This window comes from Lissotriton vulgaris, chromosome 11 (assembly GCF_964263255.1).
Source record: "Lissotriton vulgaris chromosome 11, aLisVul1.2, whole genome shotgun sequence".
Classification (NCBI taxonomy): domain Eukaryota; kingdom Metazoa; phylum Chordata; class Amphibia; order Caudata; family Salamandridae; genus Lissotriton; species Lissotriton vulgaris.
Window position 1 is genome coordinate 609,325,042 of NC_141699.1, and position 21,348 is coordinate 609,346,389.

At 44.3% G+C, this 21,348-nt stretch overlaps 1 protein-coding gene across 1 annotated transcript in view; it reads right to left on the bottom strand.

Moving 5' to 3' along the window:
- Nucleotides 1-21,348, bottom strand: part of PCOLCE2 (procollagen C-endopeptidase enhancer 2) — a 402,867-nt gene that overhangs the window by 177,703 nt on the left and 203,816 nt on the right. Inside the window, exons 4-5 of the mRNA XM_086943719.1 lie at nucleotides 19,502-19,626; nucleotides 7,145-7,281 (exon numbers count right to left, since the gene is read on the bottom strand). Coding sequence (XP_086799845.1) covers nucleotides 7,145-7,281; nucleotides 19,502-19,626 — 262 coding nt within the window. The remainder of the gene's footprint in view (nucleotides 1-7,144; nucleotides 7,282-19,501; nucleotides 19,627-21,348) is intronic.

The following is a 21,348-nucleotide window of genomic DNA, read 5'->3' on the forward strand; positions in this document are numbered from 1 at the left end:
GCTTTACGCCATGCCCGCTCTGCGCGCCTGCAAGAGACCTTCAGAGCCCGCAGTGAGTCGTCGTACCAGGGGCTGGCTTTACCAGCTCCAGTTTTACAGGTTACCAAAGGAATAAGGGTGTCCAAAGCCCTGGAGACCCAGTTGCAAAACCTGTCATAGACCTGATCAGGCGATCCCAGGATGTCAAACGGGTCAGCCGATAGGAGGTGGAAAAACTCATCCAGCTTAAGTTTGTTCCAGCGTCGTCTTGGAACCGAGCACACCACTGGCTTAGGTTGAATAGCCGCTATAGGGCAGTGGATCTGTATCAAATAATGATCAGTCCATGCCAGAGGTGTGTAGCTGGTGACGCAGGCTTCCGTAAGATTAGTGAAGAACGGATCAAGGGTATGACCCCCTGAATGGGTGGGCTGTGCCACCAGCTGATTCAGCTGGAGCGCCTCGAGGTCTGCCAAAAAACTGGATACTGAGGGACTGATGGAATTGTCAAAATGCAGATTTAAGTCTCCAATGATGGAGAAATTGGAGCACCCCGTAGCCAATTCACTAATGGCGTCAGGTAGCGCTGCTCTAAAGGCCACTTCGCTCCCCGGGGGCCGATAGATCAGTAGTCCCGACAGGGTGAAGTTAGATGTAATGGCAACCTTAAACAAAGCGCTTTCGCAACCCGGGATTTTTTGCCCATGCCACGTGCAGGAATAGCAGATTTTGACAGCGAGAGCTATTCCACCGCCTCTTGAAGTACGGTTCAAGGTGAATACCGAGTATTCCGGCGGAAGGCCAGATTGACAATGGCCGTGTCGGCATCCTGCAGCCAGGTCTCTGTCACACAGAATAAGTCAGGCGACTCCCCACCAAGCAGATCGTAAATGTCAAGATGGTGCTTAACAAGCGACCTAGCATTAAGATTCCATACACAAATACTAGGCAATGGGCTTGTGGGCGCATGAGGGGCATCCCTGCAGCTCCTACTTACGGGGGCGGACAAGGTGAAGCATCCGCAACCACACGAAAAAGGGCCGCATAGGGGATCCACCCGAGATGTAGTACAGGTCACCCAGGACCGGTTGATGGCAACCAGACTGTCTCTAGTATAGCACCGCATGATGTAAAGGAGTACAGCCAGGAGGGGGGTCAGAGTCCAGCCACGTCCAGCGCGTCCTGTCGCGGACGGGCGCAGACGGGCAGGACTCTGGCACGACTCCGGCCACGCGAGGACGCGCCCGCTCCGCGATCCCGCTCCGGAAGGGAGGAGCATTTAGTAGGCGTCCCCTCACACACACATGCGCAGTCACGCGCTGGCAAAGGAAGCTGCTCTGCCCCTAACAAGTATGGCGCCCACCGCGGGAACCAAGCCCGCCAAGCGGCGGTGGGGGGCACAATTTACGGTGAGGGTAAGAGGACTGATTTTAAACTACCCACCTGTCTGCGCGCAACACAATTCAATTAACAGCTAGCAATTCTTAAAAACGCGGTAAAACGCGGTAAAACACGCAGCGCGCTTCAGCAACACAGCGCTTGCTACCTTGTCAGCAGGGAAACGCCAGGGACTCGCCTTTAGTAGGTGTCCCCTCACACACACATGCGCAGTCACGCGCTTGTGATCCCTATCAGCTCAGGATGGACAGTAGGGTGGACCCTAGAAAGTCATAAACATGAAAGTGACATATGGTGAAGCCTGCCCATTCATAGTTTAGTGTAAGTGGAGACTTTTGTTCTCTATGTCCACATTAGCTAAGCTGGCCCCAAACCCAGTGGGAGGGGAGATACCCCCAGAACCAGTTTTGAGTGGACACATGAGAGAGGGCTGCTCATTTCCATAAATACGCCCCTGACTGGCACACTAGCTCCCTTCAAGGGAAAAAGCCTATGCAATCTGAGATTTCCATTAGAATGGTGCAATGTGTATAGTCTGCAATATGGCTCACAGGATGTGCTTGAAAAGTGGGGAGGGATGCCAGAGAACTTTTCTCCCACTGGCAAGTGCAAGTCATAAATGCGGCACCCCACAGAAACCTCCTGAAGACATTTCTGGACTTGTTGAAGATCAGAAGAGGACTGGACGTGATGTTTGGGACCTGAAAGGAGCCCCGAAGAACTGGACCTGCTCCATCTTGTACCCAGGACTCGAAGGGTCAGTTGGCTGACTTTCTGTGTGCCTACGGGAACACAACAAGCTGCAAGAGGCTATTTTCCTGAAGTGACTACTTGGCCAGTACCAACTGGACCTGGACTGGAACTTATGTCCTGGCCTCTAAGTGCCATCCCTGAGATATTGGGAGCCTTAGAATTGGCCTAGAGGAGCTGCCCCAGAAACTCTGAAAAGTTAGGACTTGAAACATTTTTGGACTTCCATACCTCTGGGCCTATCAGTGGGACTTCAAGGCAATGGTGCCAGTTTCGATGAAACTAGGTTGGATACAGCTCAGGTTTACCCTGCTGGAGGCTGAGCTCAGCTGACAAGTTAGTGCTATTACTCCTTTCATACATTTACATATAACAATACATAACATATAACATAAACAAATAATTTGCCTGGTGAACTGAAATTTCACCCCAGCACAATTCTTTCCAATGTGTTATGATTTTCAGGACACACTTTAGCAACTCTATATGAATTACTAGTGCTCATGAGCTAAGTCCCCTTTTAACAGATGAAATAGCCAATCTGCCAACAGTGTACCTTGTGATAAAACAGGAAGCGCACAACCTGCCCAGGTAAAGGCATTGTCAGCGAACACATTGTAGTAGACGATTGATGGTGTCAAAAAGGTGGCCACTTTGGGAAAATGAAGATGCTGTACCGTAACCCAAGTGTGCACCTGTAGGATGAGGAAGGACGAATTTAAGTGATGATTGGTTAGTGCTCTACTCTAGCTGGTTTGACAGTAGTCAGGAGAGAACACCAAAGCCCATAAAAGGTTTACGCAAATACCCCAGTTTACTGCTTACTATCCCTTTCATAAATTTGTGTTCAATTCATAATGATTCTTACTCTTATTCTCTGGGGGAGAAATATACATACATATGTATTTAATCTCGTCATCCGCGGTGTCAATGGAGTCTCTCCCAAACAAACGGATACGGACCACGGTATTGTGCAATTATTCTTTATTTCGTGCTAGGCGGCATGATGCGTTTCAGCTCCCACCGGAGCCTTGATCACATGACATATGTATGTAAATAAACAACTTTTAACCCCTTCACTGCGGGCGTAATTCCCCCGCTGTGCTGGGGGGGAGGGGGCGCGCACAGCGCCCGCATGCTCATGATGAGCTGAGCTCATCATGAGCTACGGCGCTCCTGTGCTCATGACGAGCTCAGCTCGTCACAGGTGCATTGGCTCCCGTGGAACGCTCAGCACAGCAGGGGAATTCTTGCCGCACCTGAGCGTTCCACAGCCTATGACAAGCTGAGCTCGTCATGAGCACCGGAGCACCGTGCCTCATGACGAGCTCAGCTCGTCATGAGCATGCAAAAGGTTAACTCTTGCATAGTACTGTAAATGAAAGGATTATTCAGTGAAACTCACACAAGCATCAGCAACAGGTCAAGCTAAAGAGTTCAAACAAGTAAATTACAAATTAATAATCTGATAGGGTTGCATTTTACGTCTTGTGTATGCATTATTTGTTGTGCTAAAATACTGCTGGTGTGGTTTCAATGGTCCAAGGACTGAGACTAAAGGTTTTGGGATGCTGCTGAGCTAATGATCACGGGGATAGAAGGAACGAGTTTATAGTGTTGTAAAGGATGATACAAGGTGATTATGCAGACCCTCTGGGCCGGATTGCTTTTGGTCTTTTGGTCCTACCACAGTTATTTTGGGAGTATCTTTAGGATGGAAATTAAATTGTGGAATAGTGCTTGGCATAGTCAGATAGGGAAACCTTACAACTTCCCAGAAAAGTTATTATGAGCGAAGGTGTGATCATTTACATCATTCAGTATTGTTGACCACTTACAAACAGGACTACAATGATGAGTCAGAGCAGGGTAAGCGAATTTGCCAGGGCATGCTTGCCACTACCTCTAACAGTTTATGTTATTAAGGAGAGAAAAAAGTCAGGGGCATGTAAATAGTGTGACCTGTCTCGTCACAATATTGATTTAGACAAAACACTACACCCTATGGCAGTCTCTCTCCCCAACATCTCATCTCACTCTTGTGAGTGCAAATGGAGCAGTCAGTTCTCAAGCATATATAACCATGCTGGCAAAATCATTTTTCTTCGGCGTGACCGTATTTCTTCAGATTTAGAGTGACAAGTCTAGTTCTAGACCATGGGCTACAAAATGAATGTTACTTAAAAGTACTTTGTCTCCACCCCATGAACAACTTGTGAAGAAATGTGGCAGAAATGCATGACAACGCCCTTCAGTCACAGTGGCTATTCCAGTTCTCTCCATTAGCCAGTCTTCATGAAAGAACTCGCGCAGGCCATATTCAGAGGGAACACACAATGTCCAAGAAAGGGGAGTTGATCTGAGTGTAATGAAAGGACATTTATGCCTTCCATACCTCCACACCTATTTTTTCATGAAGATGTTTCTACCAGAGCCACATACTCTGCTCCCTGAAGGACATCCTTGAAGTGTTAACATGAGGTGCTGAAATCCCCTTGGGTATGGTGGGATAGCTAGGTTGGCAGTAGGTGCAGTTTGAAGCTATTGAGCATCTTACGTTCAGAGGTCTGCAGTGACACAAAACTGTGAAAATGTTGGTGCCACTAATCAGAGGAATTATATCACTTGGGTGCGAATGTGGGAGTGGTGATTGCTCAAAACACGCATTTAGATTAACTTAGGGCTGCTCGGTAGTATCCCACTTTCTTGAAATTCTTGTTCATTGCAGAACTTGTTTGTAACTCTGGAGAAGAAGCCTCCAGGTCTGAAAGAAGCCTAAAGGTAGATTGTCCCGCCCATGGCATGACTCTGTTCAGATCTTTGGTTGAGAGGTAGGGAGACTAGTTTCCGCATCTGAGCCACATGTAAATGTAAATTGTAAATGTAAATTGATACTTGTATAGCGCACTACTCACCCGCAAGGGTCTCAAGGCGCTTGTACGAATACCGCTGTGGAACCCATCCTGGCTTTCCCTGTGAGGCGTCCACTCCTGGGCACCCCCAAGGTGGAGGCCAGGCATCCTTAGCATTGTGGGGCCGTTGTGGAGATTAAGCAAGCTATTGCCCAGAGTTGCAGAGTGGGACTCCATGATTGGAATAGGCACTGAGGCGAGAATTATCAGGTCCGTGGAATTTTGAGCCCAAGACATGGTTATATACACCTGTCTCTACTAGGAGAACTTCCTACCAGAAAGAGACAGGTTGAAGAAACTCCTTTTGGAAGCTGCACAGTCCTTTCAGAGGAGGCTGCTGACTACAGAGAACTCTGAACCAAGAGGAATATCTACTGTGTGCCAAAGACATAAAACACAAACATATTTATAGATTCCAACATGCTTACACAATTCAGTTAAATATTTCTGTAAAATGAATTATTTGAGTCATAGTGATAATGTTATCATGTTTCTGCCATACCTTCAGTGATGCTGTATACATTTTTGGGCAATTTTAGAGAACAGCTCAATAGTCTTTCATGCCCAAGTGTTTTGAGAATATATTAATTCCCTCATTCATCCAGAGGCACACAATTTGCATTTTAGAGGGAGAGGTCCTGTTGGCCCAGGGTCCATTAACTCCTTCGGCGCTTATGACGAGCTGAGCTCGTCATGAGGCACAGTGGAGCTGTGCTCATGATGAGCTGAGCTTGTCATAACTGCTGTGGAACGCCCACGTGGGGATAGTTCCCCTCCTGTGCGGGGTGTTCCATTAAGTGGGTGGAGTCATGACGAGCTCAGCTCGTCACGAGCACAGCTCCACTGTGCCTCATGACGAGCTCAGCTCGTCATGAGTACAGCGCCGCGCGCGGCCCCCCTCCGCCCACGCCGTGGGGGAATTAGCCCTGCGGCGAAGGGGTTAAGCATGAGAGTCTTAGAAAAAAAACAATGCACATGTGCTCCAGTCCAGGCAAATGAAATGAAATGAAATGAAATGAAATTGTGTTTTGTAGAGCGCGTTACTACCCGGAGGCCTCGTAGCGCTGTAGAACGGTAGGTTTTGTTGGAGGTTGCTGTCTAGCTTAATGGAAGAGAAGAGTTTCCAAGTTTTTCCTGAACTTTTGTAGGTCGGGTTCACAACACAGTGTGGGTGGCAGGGAGTTCCAGGCTAGGGCCGCATTCAGTGAGAAGGAGCGTCCACCCCATCTGGCCCGTTTGATTTTCTTGGTTGTGGCCAGAAAAGCTGTGCTAGAGCGAAGTGATCTCGACGGATGGTAGGTGGTGGCGAGGGAACAGATCATTGCAGGGGCTTTCTTCCACATGGCCTTGTGCATAATGCACATCGCTTTGAATTTTACTCTGTCTTGGATGGGCAGCCAGTGTAATTTTCTCAGGGCGGTGGCTCCTGAATGTCTTCGGGGGAGTCCAAGGAGAAGGCGGGCTGCCGCGTTCTGAGTTACTTGGAGTTTTTTTATTGTGCTGGAGGGGGCGCCCAAATAGAGGGCATTCCCATAATCAAGACGGGACAGGACAATGGCCTGGACCATTATTCTTCGGGCTTGAAACGGGAAATGGTTGCATGGGTTCCTACAGCTTACTCTACAATACAGCAAAGGCAAAAGAGGAGTGTGTGAGAGGGTATGCATGCGAGTGTGCATTTGTGTGCACTTGTGTATGTTTTTGGTTTTTTTTAAACAAATTTTATTTGTCAAATAACACATATAGAGCGGAGCTCTGTACCACAGAGACTTCCGCAGCATCAACAGACACCATTTTGACTTTGACTATTTTCATGTGAATACAGGAAAAAATGAAATGCAATACAAAGGAAACAGAACAAAAGGACTATAACCCCACCCAACCCGCACTTGTGTATGTTTAATGCAGAAAAAAATATGGTCAATCATAGAAAATAGATAAAACAGGCAATAAATAAATCCCATTGCAGTTTTTTTAGCAGTGGCTGTTCACTTAGTGCTACGACTGCGTGATGTGCTTCGCAGGAAGAAAAAAAATTTGTGGACCACATTTGTAAAAAAATGCGTGAATTCGTCAACGTTTTTGAATGAATGAAGGCTACTCACGCTGGTGGACTGTCCCCACAGAATTTCCCAATTCGTTTGGCATCGTTGATTTCCCCACCATTAAAAATTGCCACATAATCGTATCTGCAATAATTATCTCTTTCCACATCAAACTTCTCAAACTTTACCTCAATCACCTGCAACAAAAGAAAAGAATATCTTGAGTGTTTCGGGGGGATTTATCCAGTTGACGTGTATATCGTATGTTGATGTAAAAAATTGGAATTAATTTCCAAATCACATTTTAAATCTGAATGTGCAGCCAAGATAATTCTCAGCAAACGCTGACATTTGCAAATAAAAAAGAAAGACCCAGATTCGTGAACGTTTTGTCCTGCCTGTGTGAACAGATTGCAAATAAGCTCTGACAATGCCAATAGGTCAGGCCTGTTATTTGTATAGTATGTAGTATATTCGTTTTGCTCAAAAGATTCTTGAAGGAGCACCATCTCATGTAGGACCGGCTTTGCATCCTCCTCCCCATGACCTCCTCTATGATTCCCTCACTCCAACCCAGCAAAAGTGCCCCTAAACTCTCCATAGGAAGCCTCTCTCATAAATTTGATTTGTTTTAAAGAGCTGGTAAAGGCTGGCTTTATTTATCCACTCAGCTATTCACATAAAATACAGATCTGCTCTTGGCAGCAGGCATAATAACCCTCTTTTAATGGGGAGTCAACACCAAACTCTGATCTCTCTCTCTCTAGCAGGAACATTCATCACAAGAGTTATCTTGACAATTTTATTGCTGCCTGAAAGCTGGACTCACAAGGAACTCTGCAGCAGATGTTTTTAAATTGTAAGTTATTGCTAAACACAGTGCTCCTCCCTGGGGTCAGTGCCAACCCCCACGTCAGCGCCCAATGCGGCGGCACTGATTACACCACACCCCCCCTAAAGCCTGCCCTGATCTTGTGTATTGAGTTATACAATGTATTTGAATTGTAAAAGATGCAACTGTGGACCTAAAACGTTCACATTTAAATAAAAACAAGCCTTGGCATTTTATCAGTTTCGCCTATGTAATAAATAAAGAGCTGATTTCATCATTCATCATCTGGGAGAAGGAAAGAGCTCCCTGAGAGATAACACAGGAGTAGAGAGGATGTGGCCCAGCAGGCAGAGCTGCTGACTCAAGAGCTGGGGATACCGGATCGAGTCTTCGGGGATGCGAGCAACATCCTGTGATTCAATGCCCGAACCATAAAACAGAATCTCGCTATACTTCGCGTTGGAGGTGATGCCGCCGGCTCCTGCCGGGCTCCTCTGAGAGAGTACAAAAGGGATTAAAGTAAGTTGGAGGGAGGCAGTGCTGCCTGCTCCTGCCGTGTGCCTCTATGAACAGTTCGCAGAAAAACTAGGGTGTTAATGAATACCGCTGGGGAAGGCCATGCCTTACAGTCCTTTTAGTAGTGAAAAATAATCAAGAGCTCTCAACTTGGAACTTACTACGGACTAGCAGTTCTTACTGCTCTCACGTCGTTGCGCGGATCCATCCGCGTTTTCTATGTTTAAAACAGCTGTTGTCTCCTGGGTTTTGATCTCACTGCACTATCCGTGGATTAATATCCTCGCAGCGTCAGCCGTATTTCATGCAGAAGCAGTAATATGGCGCGGTACAATTCCCTCGTGGTTACGACTGCGTTTCAAACTTCAGCTGCATTTCTGCCGCGTTTCAAAAAGTCCTCGCTGCTCTGGCAGCGTTTTCAACATGAGCGGCAGTTTGCCATGGTTACATTCAAATTTCTGGCAGCTGTAGCGACTTACAAAGTCTTTCGCAGTTCCGGCCAAGTGAGTTTAGTTTTTAGCAGCAGCAGCTGCTTTTTCCCATCCGGTCACAGCTTCTGCCGCGTGAGCAATGAAGCAGCGGATTCTGCTTCTCAATTCCTGACGCGGCTCCGGCCGCAGCAAAGTGCAGATTTTAGCAGCGGCAGCTGCTTTCCCATCCGGTTGCGGCTTCTGCCATGTGAGCTGTGAAGCAGCCGGATACTGCTTCTCAACTCCTGACATGGCTCCGGCTGCAACGAAGCAAATTAGCAGCGACTCGCTGCTTGATCAATCCAGTCGCGGCTTCAGTCCCTTTTTTGGTAGCGGTTCTGGCAACGGGGAGAAAGAGGGTCCAATAGGTCGCAAGCGGGGTTCAAGACAAACAGGAGTTTTTTAGAGAAACGCGCACAAGCGTTCTCTCGGGCCGGGATCCAATATGAGTCTATAAAGCCAAGCACCGGTGTCAAGGAGGGGAGGGACTTATATACTACCTCCCCTTTCACCTGATTCTCTAGGGACCAGTTAGTAAGGTGCAGTAGATAAAGAAAAAGCTTACAGGAAAGAAAAAAAAGGAAAGGGAAGACAGAAAAAGTGGTAACAACATGTACCTTAAGTGTGAGCATGTCCTGGTAGTGACAAACAGCCATTTTAGTTTCTCACTGCTTTGTGGCTGCCCTCCAATGGGAATACATTGGGGAATTCCCTGATAAGTGTATCAGTGGTAATTCCTGATATGAGAGGAGCAGCGTGGTCAAGTTTGGTATATTTGGAATAGTGATAAATGCTACGCAATGGTGTGTGCAGATTTATTATAACTGTTGTAGAAATGCCACTTTTAGAAGTTGGCATTTCTGTGTGCTATGCGTCTGCCTGCCTGATGTGAATTGCATGTCTGGCTTTTGTGTGACAGGGGCTGGTGAGCTGTGTGTGGCTCCTGGACGGGCCGGGTGAGTCAGCGCTAGGCTGAATAGGGCATCTGCATTTGGAGTAGTGGGAGGAGTAGTCCCCTGACTGTGAATAGGTCTATGCCTGCCTATGTGAATGCTGGCTCCGCCCCCCTGTAGTGTGTCAGATTACGAGCCCCCACCTGACAAAGGAGGGTGTGAGCACTGTACACAAAGTGTTTCAACAACCCCAGAACCAGTTGGAACTAGTTCCCCCTAGCCCTGTGTTGGCGCAGACAAGGGGAAACAGAATATAAATATAGGGGCTGTGACCCCATGTTTTTGGAGCTGTGCTTGTGCATACTTGGGCTGGAGGGGACACTCTGCCAGGAGGTACCACGTGGGACCCACCTGCAGCTTCTTTGGGATCCCTGCATGCTGGATTGCCTGGCTGCACCCTGCTGGGGTGTCCCCAGCCCAAAGGACTTTTAATTCCTGACTGCTGGATTCCTTGCCCAGCTTTACTCCAGGAACTTTGAGGGGCTTAGCGCCTCGAGAGTGCTGTATTTTGTTTACTAGAGCCCCAGAGGAGGGATCTCCAAAACTGCTGAAGAGGAGGAGCGTACATGCTCCACAGCGCTGGGCTGCAACGTGTGCGCCGAGGGATTCCTGATGTGGGGATTCCCCCTCGCATTGCCAGGGATAGCCGGAGCCCACCCCATGTTTTGCCAAAGGAGCGGGTGCCCACCCGCACTGGTGTTTATCTTGAAAGCAGGTGCCCACCCCGCATCTAAGGTTCATTAGAAAGCCGGTGCCACCCCGCGTTATTGCCCCTGAGTAGCGAGAGCCTTCCCCGCATTTGAGCTTATCCAGCGAGAGCCCACCCCGCAGGTGTGCGTGCCTGGCGGGAGCCTACCATGCATTTGGTTCTTGAAAAGTCAGTGCCCAACCTGCATTGCGCCACTGAGAAAGACGCTGCGGAAAGGCATTGCCGGGCCGCTGCCAATGCGACTCGGAAGCCAGGCAGCCTGTGCCTGGTTGTTGGCGGGATCTAATTCCCGGCCCACCAGTAGAAGCGGGCCGGGAAGAGGAAGTTGCCTAGGCCGCCAATGAGAGCGCAGACATGTGAGAAGTCAGGCAAGTGAAGCCTGATTGTGGACGGAGCTCTACTCCCATTACCGGAGAGAGTCCCGCATGCTGCCCAGCAATGGAAGAAGGCCGCTGAGAGGGACCAGAGCCTTGTGGGCTCCATGCCGGAGTCCTGTGCAGACGTCTCCCCAATATCTGTAAGGAAGGAGAAGGAGCCTCCCCTGGGTACTGGAGCAGAGGAGAGGAGGGGAGTCCCCGAGCAGCCCCAGTGAGTGGGGCGGGAAGCAAGCTTTGTTGGTGCCTGTTCCCTGTTTTGAGGAGTCCCAAGAGAGCCCGGTGAGTGGGGCTGATTTGAGAGCAGTGGTGCTCCCAAGGCACAGTGAGTGCCTGTGCTAGACCGAAGAGAGCCCGGTGAGTGGGGCTAATTCAAGAGCAGGGGTGCTCCCAAGGCACCGTGAGCGCCCATGCTTGTTTCCTTTTCACCCTGAGTGTGCTGGGTATACTCAGACGTGAGTCCCAGGCTCTCCACACCACTGGAGTCAAGCTATCCAGGCTGATGAAGGCTGATAGCCAGAAACCGGTCCTTGGATGCTTGATTCCGGTCTGGGAAAGACATGGCTTGGTAGTTCGGACTGGACTGTTCCCATGAGGCACAGGGTCAGAGCTGATTTGCATATAGCCAGTGTCTAACCCAGGGTGGTGTGGAGTGCAAAAAAACGATGGATTTAGGCCCAGATCCTTGTACTGGGGTGAATGTTTGACATTGTTCTACCTTATGTCCATCAACTGTGTTTTTTGCATTTTCCTTTTCACAGCTGCACCGCAGTTGCTGGCAGCTGCAACGGTTGGGAAAAATATTGTTGAATCCTAGTGGGGACCCAGGAGGCACAGTGGTGGCAGTGGCCATAGTGCCTTTCCCAGCTGCCCTGCGAGAGCGCAGTCAGCTGCAATCAGGGGTTCAATATTTATTGATATATAGGAAAGGGTGAATTGCACCCCCCCACACACACCCCTGGCGCATTGTGTGCAGTGAGCTTGCTGTAGTAGCAGCCCGAGGGCCATTTGGAAGAGCCCACTAGAAGCCCTGACATTTTTTTTATGGTACCAGTAGTTACTGATTGTGTTTTATATTTACTACCTGCATTGTGATGGTTTTGACAGTGGCCCGATTGGCCCAGTCTTTTGTATAATCCCCTGTGAATATTGCCAGTGCCAGTTGGGACCGTGTAAATGTGTGATTATGTTTCTAATGTGTTTATGATAATACAAAGGCTATTTTTTATATAACCTTGTGGGGAGATCCTTTTGTGGTGTGCCTAGTAGGTTGCTGCTGTGTGTATGTGTTGTGCAAACGCTTTACACATTGCCTCCGGGATAAGCCTGACTGCTCGTGCCAAGCTACCAGTGGGTGAGCAGGGGTTATCTTCAGTGTGTAACTCCCTGGCCCTGACTAGAGTGGTGGTTTCTGCCTGGCTTTGGCGCTAGCCCTAGCCAACCAGAAATACAATTTCTAACACGCTTCCTCTATCTTTCTGCTTTGTGTGTTTCCCTCTCTTGCTCTCGATCAATGTGTTATGAGGAAAAATAAGTGGTGGTCCCCAAAAGTAAGTACCAGTGGCCTCCAACGGTAGCCACCAGCTCAAATTAAGCACTGAGTAAAAATGAACAGTATTGTTAATAATGTAGATTTATCCTATAGTAAATAAAAACATGGTTGGACAAGCAGAAAACATGGGTGATAAAAGTCACTGTCATAACCTATATGTTTTAGTCATAGACCGAGAAAAATGAATGTCATCTGTATAGGAACAGGGAAGAGTGAACAAGGATACTCACAGGGAAAACATGCCTAGAATATGTAAAACAATAATTCCCAGTCACTTTTATACAGACGTAAGCCTAGCTTGCAGTTTGCACATAATTATTGACACATTTTGAGAAAACTAATCAAAGATGATATTGGCTTCAGGATTGTTATTGCGTTTGTTGAGCCAAGAGAGATAATGAAATATGGACCTCAGACTGCAAGCAATGCACACTTTGCAAAAGCAAATATGTTGAATGTTAACACAGTGTACTGAGGCCAAAATAAATAATTGAAGTGCATGGAAAAAACAGATAGTAATCTATACTTCTGACTAAGAAGGGCTTTTACTTTTGGGGATTATTAGGCACTGATTCAAGCTGGAAGGGAGAAAGAGAGTTTTGGTTCCCAGGAAAAGTAAAATATGACAGCGCCCAGGATAAAGTTATCGTTGATTTTCCATAGAGATACAGAAAATTGGGGAGGCACCAGGGCCATCCCAGAGACAAGAGAGCAGGCATTATCAGCACCAAAATATTGTCAATTAGCATACTGCAAAAAAATTACATAGATCAAAAAGTACGTCTGCTTTCTCATTTACAAGGAATGTTGCAAGTGATAAACAGTTCTTCATGATTAGAAAGGCTAGATGTCTAGAAATGTAAAACAAAATCACAAGGAATATGAGACATTTGAAATCAGGAAAAAAATGGAGGAAATAACAGAATTTTGAGAAAGAAGGAACATTGTGCAGAGAACACCTGGACACGTACTTTACATCAGAAACATGAGGTTAACAAAAAATGATTTTTCCTAAAAATGTTGGAGTTTAAAAAAAGGTTTAAGGCTGGAATGTCGGATAATACATATACGTTCTGTTCCTGGGATCAATTCAAGAACTTCAGGTGCTTGGAAAATGCCCCGAACCAAAAGTTTAGGCTGTCCACTATATTTGGTAAAACTGTAAACAATAATCCTGGGTTATTGTGGCACCCCAGACTCAAATTTGAAGTTACATTAAGTGGTCTACTCAGTTTGCTTCTCTCTTCATCTTTAGCAAGTGGTTCCCATGCTACACTAAAACATCACACACAGCTGGACGGTCTTCTGTTAATGCCAGATTTGATTGTGTGAATGTGTTAATGACTTGGGCAAGCTAGCAAGTCTTACCAATCGATTGCATACGCTAAGGTGAGCCAGCACCCAAGCTAGCTTTACCTGACTTGCCAATTTTTGTATATGAATTTGACAGCCATCCTTCTCTAGGTCACTGCAGTCATCTGGAAGGTACTTACATCAGTTTAGCATAAGTCGTGTTGAAGCCAGCCAGATTTCTTAATAAACCTTGTTTCATTGTTCAGTCCTTGAAGACTGCAGTGCCTGAGTACTTTGGCCTACGAATAGTCAACCAATCATTGGCCCGCCATCTTCCTGATGAGGCACACCTCTTAAATAAGCTATATCCCTAAAGAGAATGGTCTATTATGTGGCCCAACTCAATATGTGGGTTCTGGACAAGGCTGAATAGTGCAGGGGTCTAGGAAGATTTTTTGTAAAAAAAATTTGGTGAAATGAAAATTGTTTTATTCTCCAGATATAAATCTTGGACTAGTCGATCTGGAAAAAACGGATTGATTGAGCTTCTTTCTGACTACCAGTAAGAGCTACATACACACTCTGTTCTAAAATGTTTCAGCATGCCCTAGACGTTCAGTTGGCCCATCTTTTTTCTGTAAGTGCTACCAACTAGACATGATGAATACCCTGTAAAAATCATATTTAGAGATTTAAACATCGACTCTCTAATATGTAGACTGTCATTAATTGTTATTGCTGAAACTATGATCCAATCTGATTCAAGATTGAAAAATTGATTATGAATACGCCTACATTGTTTTCATTCAGTTTTTTCATTACTACACTTAGCGCACCATTATTCGCTTTTGCCATGTTCACTGCGCTGTTCACTAGAGCACCTGCCATATAATCATTGAGGGATTTATTTTTGGGATTTGACCCAATATAACTTAAACTATATAATTGTGTTATACACCAGAACTTGTGCATGCAGATTATTGATGTCAAGTAAGAATAGGCTTATGGCTATCTCAGAGTTAACCCTACATATAATTTTCTAGTGCTACATTAGATAGACTACTAAAGAAACAGATTGGTCAGCTGCTGCTCATCCAGAATATCGTGCAAAATCATTCCTTAAATCGAAGAGATATAGTGGTATTACGAATGGCCTGCTGTCCTTTCATTGGTTGTCTGTAGACAAGCATATCAATTTCAAGGGTGTCTGTTTTGTCAATATCTCAATAGCATCGTCCTATTTTACCTGCAAGGTAAAGCTATCCAAATATGCGGTGGTGACTTCGCTCAGAAAGTCAGATGCTCCTTAAAATTCTTAAGGCTATGGTACATTGGAAAGGGGTTTACAGACGTTCTGTTATTGGCCTTTAGCTATTGACGTCTCTACAAGTGAACATTAAATTAAAGCATGCTCTGTTAGGATTCATGAAGGCTTTAAAGTTCTTTATTTTAAATTTCTGAATTCCATTCAGTATCGGCCCTTTAGCAACATGCACATCAACTCATTTTGCAGATCATGAGAATGTATTCTTGTAAATGCCTAGGGACGCATAGTGCCCACATTATAATTAAATAGATACATAAATAAGTTCAGGTCTTAAGGTCAAGTGAAATGCTCATAATAACATGCCTCGTTGACATAGAAGAATATTCAGCAATGACGAATTCGAAAGAGTGTACGAGATGCTTTATTTGACCAACAAAGTCGCCATTCCAGTGATATCAGGACTACTCTAGCTAGATTTGATATTGTAAAAGTGTGTTACTAAAACTACATAGTTTGCCTTTTTGGTAGACATCCAGTAACTTTGTTCTGGTTCAACCCAAGCAGATTGTAATTATAAATTGTTATTTTTTTATCTGTGTCCTGTATCGTACCTATTTGCCTCTATAGATTGTACTCAAGAAATATAAGTATAAGAAAGTTATGAATAAATAGATTAAAAAACCCAGCATTTGAGAAAATAAATACTGAGTGGTCACTACCCCTAGAAAAACTCCAAAGTTTTGAACTGTTTCTGTCAGGTTTTGAATAATGTTAATTGTGAATTTAACGTATGTTATTTAATATTTTTTTTATTTGTAAAGAGACAATGGAACCCTGTAAGTCTAAAGGGACCTAGGATATGCATAAGAATTTTAAGGAAGATCGGTCCCTCCAGGAAGGGTATAAGAACAATGGCACACAGAATCACAATAAACCCTGGGGTTGTATTCTCCTTAGCGGAGATGAGTACATTTATTAGGTATAAAATAATTGAACGAACAGAAGGAAAATATATACAAAATTAATTGGGTTAAAAGGTTGGAAGTCAGCCAATTTACAGACCTTAGGCATTTAAGTACAAGGTGACTTTGTGAGAAAATACAAATTCAAGCAGTCACTATTACACAAACATCTTATGCCCCATCAGAAAATCCAAATGAAACAATTTTGGAGTCAAGATGTAAAGGTTGACAACGTTTCAATCCCCACTAGAATTAGGGGATCATCATCAGGTCATAAATTATTATGCCTGAGTGATAGCCTGTGAGAAGCCGAGATACAGGGTGGGAGATCCAGGAATATCACCTGCAGGGGACAATGGGTGTTGTGTGGCCGTAGCCCATGGTAGGGCGGTTGAAGAGCAGGCGCTGGTTGTAATAATGTCAGCAGGGGTGACATTAGGCCTATTTTTCGGCATTCTGGCATTGACCGCGATACTGCAGGACTTCACACATTAATATTTTTTCATGCCACTGCGTGACTAACGGACTTACCATTTTACACTCATCGGGGCTCCGGTGTAGGAAAGAGGCATGCAGACGAAAGGGACTACCCCTCGCTTCTATCACCACTCGCTTCGTCAGGAGGCCACTGCACCATGTACCACACATTGATCCTGCCAGTGCCATCAATGATTATAACAACACAAGTACTAAGATTCACACTCCTACAAGTGTGACAGTTCAGACTATTTCAGGCCCTCAAAGCTATAAGAATCGCTTGGTGGCAAGTAATATTAATTTTTAATATATATTGAGTTAATAATTCACTGTTGTGGTCATTTCTAAATTATCCAGATATGGTCACCTTGTGGAAGACTGTCACAGACCCTGGTGCTGACAATTAAGTGCTGGTGCCGAGCACCGGAAACCACTGCTCCAAATTAAGCACTGGTCCTAACAGCGGCACATACAAGTAGACTGGACGAAAAGATGAATTCGACAAAAATAAAAACTCTGAACTGGACCTAATTTCACTTCTTTCACGGTTAAATAAATGACTAATGGAGAACATGGCATCAATCACCTGACAGGGCTTGCTACATGCATTAATAAAAGGGTAAACAAGCTGTTCTGGTGGAGGAATTAACATCCAATAGATCCAGCATAAGGTCGTTCTCACATACCCGACCGCCTTTAGCTTGCATGAAACCAATCTCCTTCAAACCTCCATAACTCCCTGAAAACCCAAGTGTGTCGACACTCATCACTATTATTTTTCACTGATCCAGAAATGCATCCCATGAGCGACCCTGCACTCTCACACTTAACACTCACCTTCTACATCACATGACGCCACAGTCTAGTATTTGGCATCACAGGGGCCAATGAATGAAAGGCCTGGAGCCGTTGATGCACAAAGATGGGCTCGAGTGTCACTTACATCAGGATTGCTGGCCTTTCACATACATCTGCATCCAAATAGTGCAAGCACGATCTCAAAGCATTAGTAGGTTTGCCCCATCTCTGTCAAACCATTTACAGATTTGAAGCACTATGTAGCATATTTGGCTAAGTCATGATAATTATTTCATGCTAATGCCATGCTCTGAGCCATTAGGAATGATCTTGATGCATTTTGGGGGCATTTTTTATTTCGCACCTGGTTACCACCTAATCTGATTCAATGGTAATAGCATATCCTAAATGATCGTGTCGCAATTAGGAAATGATAAGTACATGCGGTTAGGAAATCGCTACTAGGAAATCCCTGGTTGCGATTTCCTACATTGCAAATTGCAAAATGGGATTTCTACTCAGTGGAATTTCATTTTGCGACTGCGTATATGCCTTTGTACATTAGGAAAGGCCATTTTTTTATTTTTTAAAAGCCCAAAATAGCGATTCTGTCTGTTAAGAAATGAAAAAAACCTTTAGTACATATGGGCCACAGTCACTTGAAACTCATTGCTTCTCATTACACAGGGCACATATTTAGATGTGGGTACAAAAACACTTGCATAGCTAAAGCAATAGAGCACTACAAGTGAACAGCCAGTACTCATTTAATTTGGATCAGGAGAGACAGGCTTTTGAAGAATATCAGGTAGGGAGGGATAAAGACAAATAATACTACAGATAGCCTGGAGAAGTAGGATAGGAAAATCACATTTTGGAAGAGGAAAACTGGTGATTAGGGATGAGATTGTAGCATAAGATGCAAGAGAGGTTTTGTAGATCAGACCAGCATTGTTTGTAGCAGAAGTAAGATAGCTTTTTAGGTCACAGGCATTTGAAAACTGACCACACTCAACATTATCTGTTGTTGTACCTAAATGTATATGAACTACGACTCTGTATTTAAATTGGGGATTTTTAAAGTGACAACCTTTCAGATAATACATAACTGTACTTTGTTGTATGTGAATAATATGAATAAGGCTGAATCTCATGAATATATTTACGGTTAACCTGAAGCCAAGAATTCAACTGAAGGGTGGGAAGAGCAGAAATTTCTATGAATAGTACAGGGTTTCAAACCCCCTGAGGAGCTGGAACTCATCTAACAAGTAAAATTACGAGAGTGAGGAGGGAGAGGCGAAAAACGAAGCCACCATCATTTGGTGGCAGCTGCAGTGCTATAACCCCAAATAACAATATGCAGAATGCAATAGGCAAACCATCCCAAACAAGAAGTTGAAAAGGTGATAGGTTTATTTAGTTCTTAGTTTCAAGAAAGAGACTGACTGTCACCTTTAAAAGAAGATACAGGCTCCCATTATGGAAGAACAAAATCCTTTAACCAAACAAGCAATGGTGATACATTCATAAAGGAGGAAGCATGTGCAGCAACCATCTGCCTCAGGAGACATGAAATGGACCAATTGAGTGTGACATAATTAATGTGTATACAATGAAAATGTGGCAGATGCTTCGTCCGCGGTATTACAAGTGCACTAGTCTGCCTATGGCACTTATAATATGACAGCCGGGACACCCTCCACATTTTGACAGAGTATTCCTTCCGGATAATTCTAAATAAGACCCTGAATGTCATCAACATTTTTTTTTCTGAAGACCAACTGCACAGAGTACAGGTAACGTTAGATATAATGGGACCGTCAGTTATGTTTTGTGTACATTTGTGATTGCAAACTGGATGTGAGTGACTTTTTCTTGCAAACATTGTCGCAGCCTTTTTCACAAGATTGACATGTTTCACAGGTTTGAATTGCAATGTGGAGTAATGTAAAACAAACAAATGAAGATAATAGGCAAATCGCTTATTCCCCTATATGTTTGACCTTAGTGTTTAAATGTCTATATGAAGGCAAAGAGTGGACAGGACAGAGGGCTACTAATGATCAGCAGCATAGATCCCTGTATTGAGGTTCAATTTAATTTAGAAAATTTAGAAGATAAATTGAAAATCATCTGTACTATCACTATGTATTGTGAAGAAACAGAATTTTAAGCTAATTTTTCTAATTTCATATAATATACAGTGCTCACCTGATTCTTGGGGGCAACAATATGCCACGAACAAGTGACCCCCGCAGGGTAATCCCTATCTGGCCAGTTAGGTGTTTTAAAAGAGCCCAAAGGTTTGTCCAGTTGTCCCCCGCAGTATTGATCCCCTGTAAATATAGAAAATGAATAACCAGATAAAAGGTAATACTGTGCTCAGGGAACAAGTGCATTAAACTCTGGCATTTCGTATAAAAATAAATAACAATATGGCTACTTAAAGGTCATGCCTTTAAAATACTTCTAACCGTGGTGTGCAAAGTTTTTTCTCTTGTGAAGTTGACGTGATACTTGCAAGTACTATGACTGCTACCATTTGTTTGCTAAAATTTGTTCATTGGGTTTTCATATCGTCATCGGGAATCTCGTTGTAACTCTTTTAAGCAGTTGACAGAACAGTAACTCTGAAATATCCATCCATTTTCAAAATCTCAATGAAAGAAGTTTCAATGCTAATGTGTATTCATTTTCAGTACAAATAAATATTGCTACTTTGCAACAAGTCTGCATGATGGCTAAAAAGATCAAAACAATAAAATTCAGTGTTGGACCTGGCCCTTTCTGCAGAGTCCCCCCAAACTTTTTGCCTTTTACCCTCCACTTTTTTCTGAATTCATTTTTGTTGGCCTTAGGACTCAGTGCACTTTGCCACTTCTAACCAGTGCTAACGTGCTTGAGCTCTCTTCCCAAAAAATGGTGAAATTGGCTTATACCCAATTTAAATATTTAATTTACTTGTAAGTCCTTTGTAGAGTGGTTTACTATATACCCATGGGCAGTAAACTAAACACTACCAGTAGGCCTGCAGCACTTTTTGTGCCACCCACTAAAGTACCACTTTAAAATATATCCTAGGCCGGCCACTGCAGCCTGAATACAGGTTTAAACTGCCATATCGACTTGGCATTTAAAAAGGCTTAAACTCCCCATTTTATTACACATAAGTCATCCCTAAGTTAGGCTTTATGGGGCATATAGGGCAGGGAGCTGTGTGATCAAAAGACTGGATATGTACTTTTAAGTTTTACATGTCCTAGTAGTTAAACACTCCTAAATTCATTTTTCACTCCTTTGAGGTCCAATGCTATCCAACAGGATAGCAATGTGGATTCCTTATTACATTTAATAAGCTGTATTTTCTAATTGGGAGCTGATGGCCATGTCATGTCTGATGTTGTTGAAATTATAACGATAAACCTTCTTTAATGGTAAAGTCAGATTTTTCATTAGAATTTTGAAAATGCCACTTATAGAAACTTTGGGCCTCATTTATGAAAAGTGAGGCATTGCTGCGTGAAAACAGCGATGCGTCACTTTTCATTTCATTTCCAATCTTTATTTCGGCCATTGGCCATAAAAGATAAACAATGCACATATACAATCACAATAAATCAATGCATTAAAAGATGTAAAACATTGGAAATGCATATGCTAAAAATACTGTAAAAACTTAGCATCTAAAATTTAGGAGGGACCCAACACCTTTAAAATATGGTTACGAGTGTGCCATACATTAGTAAGAAATGTTGTCAGTGCAAAGACAATTGGGCCTGAGACATCAGATTTTAAAATCCTGTACATTGGGGCATATTCCCTGCAGCCCATGTTTCTGATTAAAGGGAGGAGCCAATATTTTCTCGCTACCATGTAGGCTGGGCAGAAGAAAGCCACGTGTAAGTCGGTTTCCTCCATGGCATCACAGGCCGGACACTGCTTTGTGGTGGGAGGCGATGACCAGGTACTAGTAAAGGACCGAAAAGGCAATGTGCCATATCTCCATTGGAGAAACAGCTTTCTAGCAAGCACAGGGGAAATAGGATCCAAAACCCTCT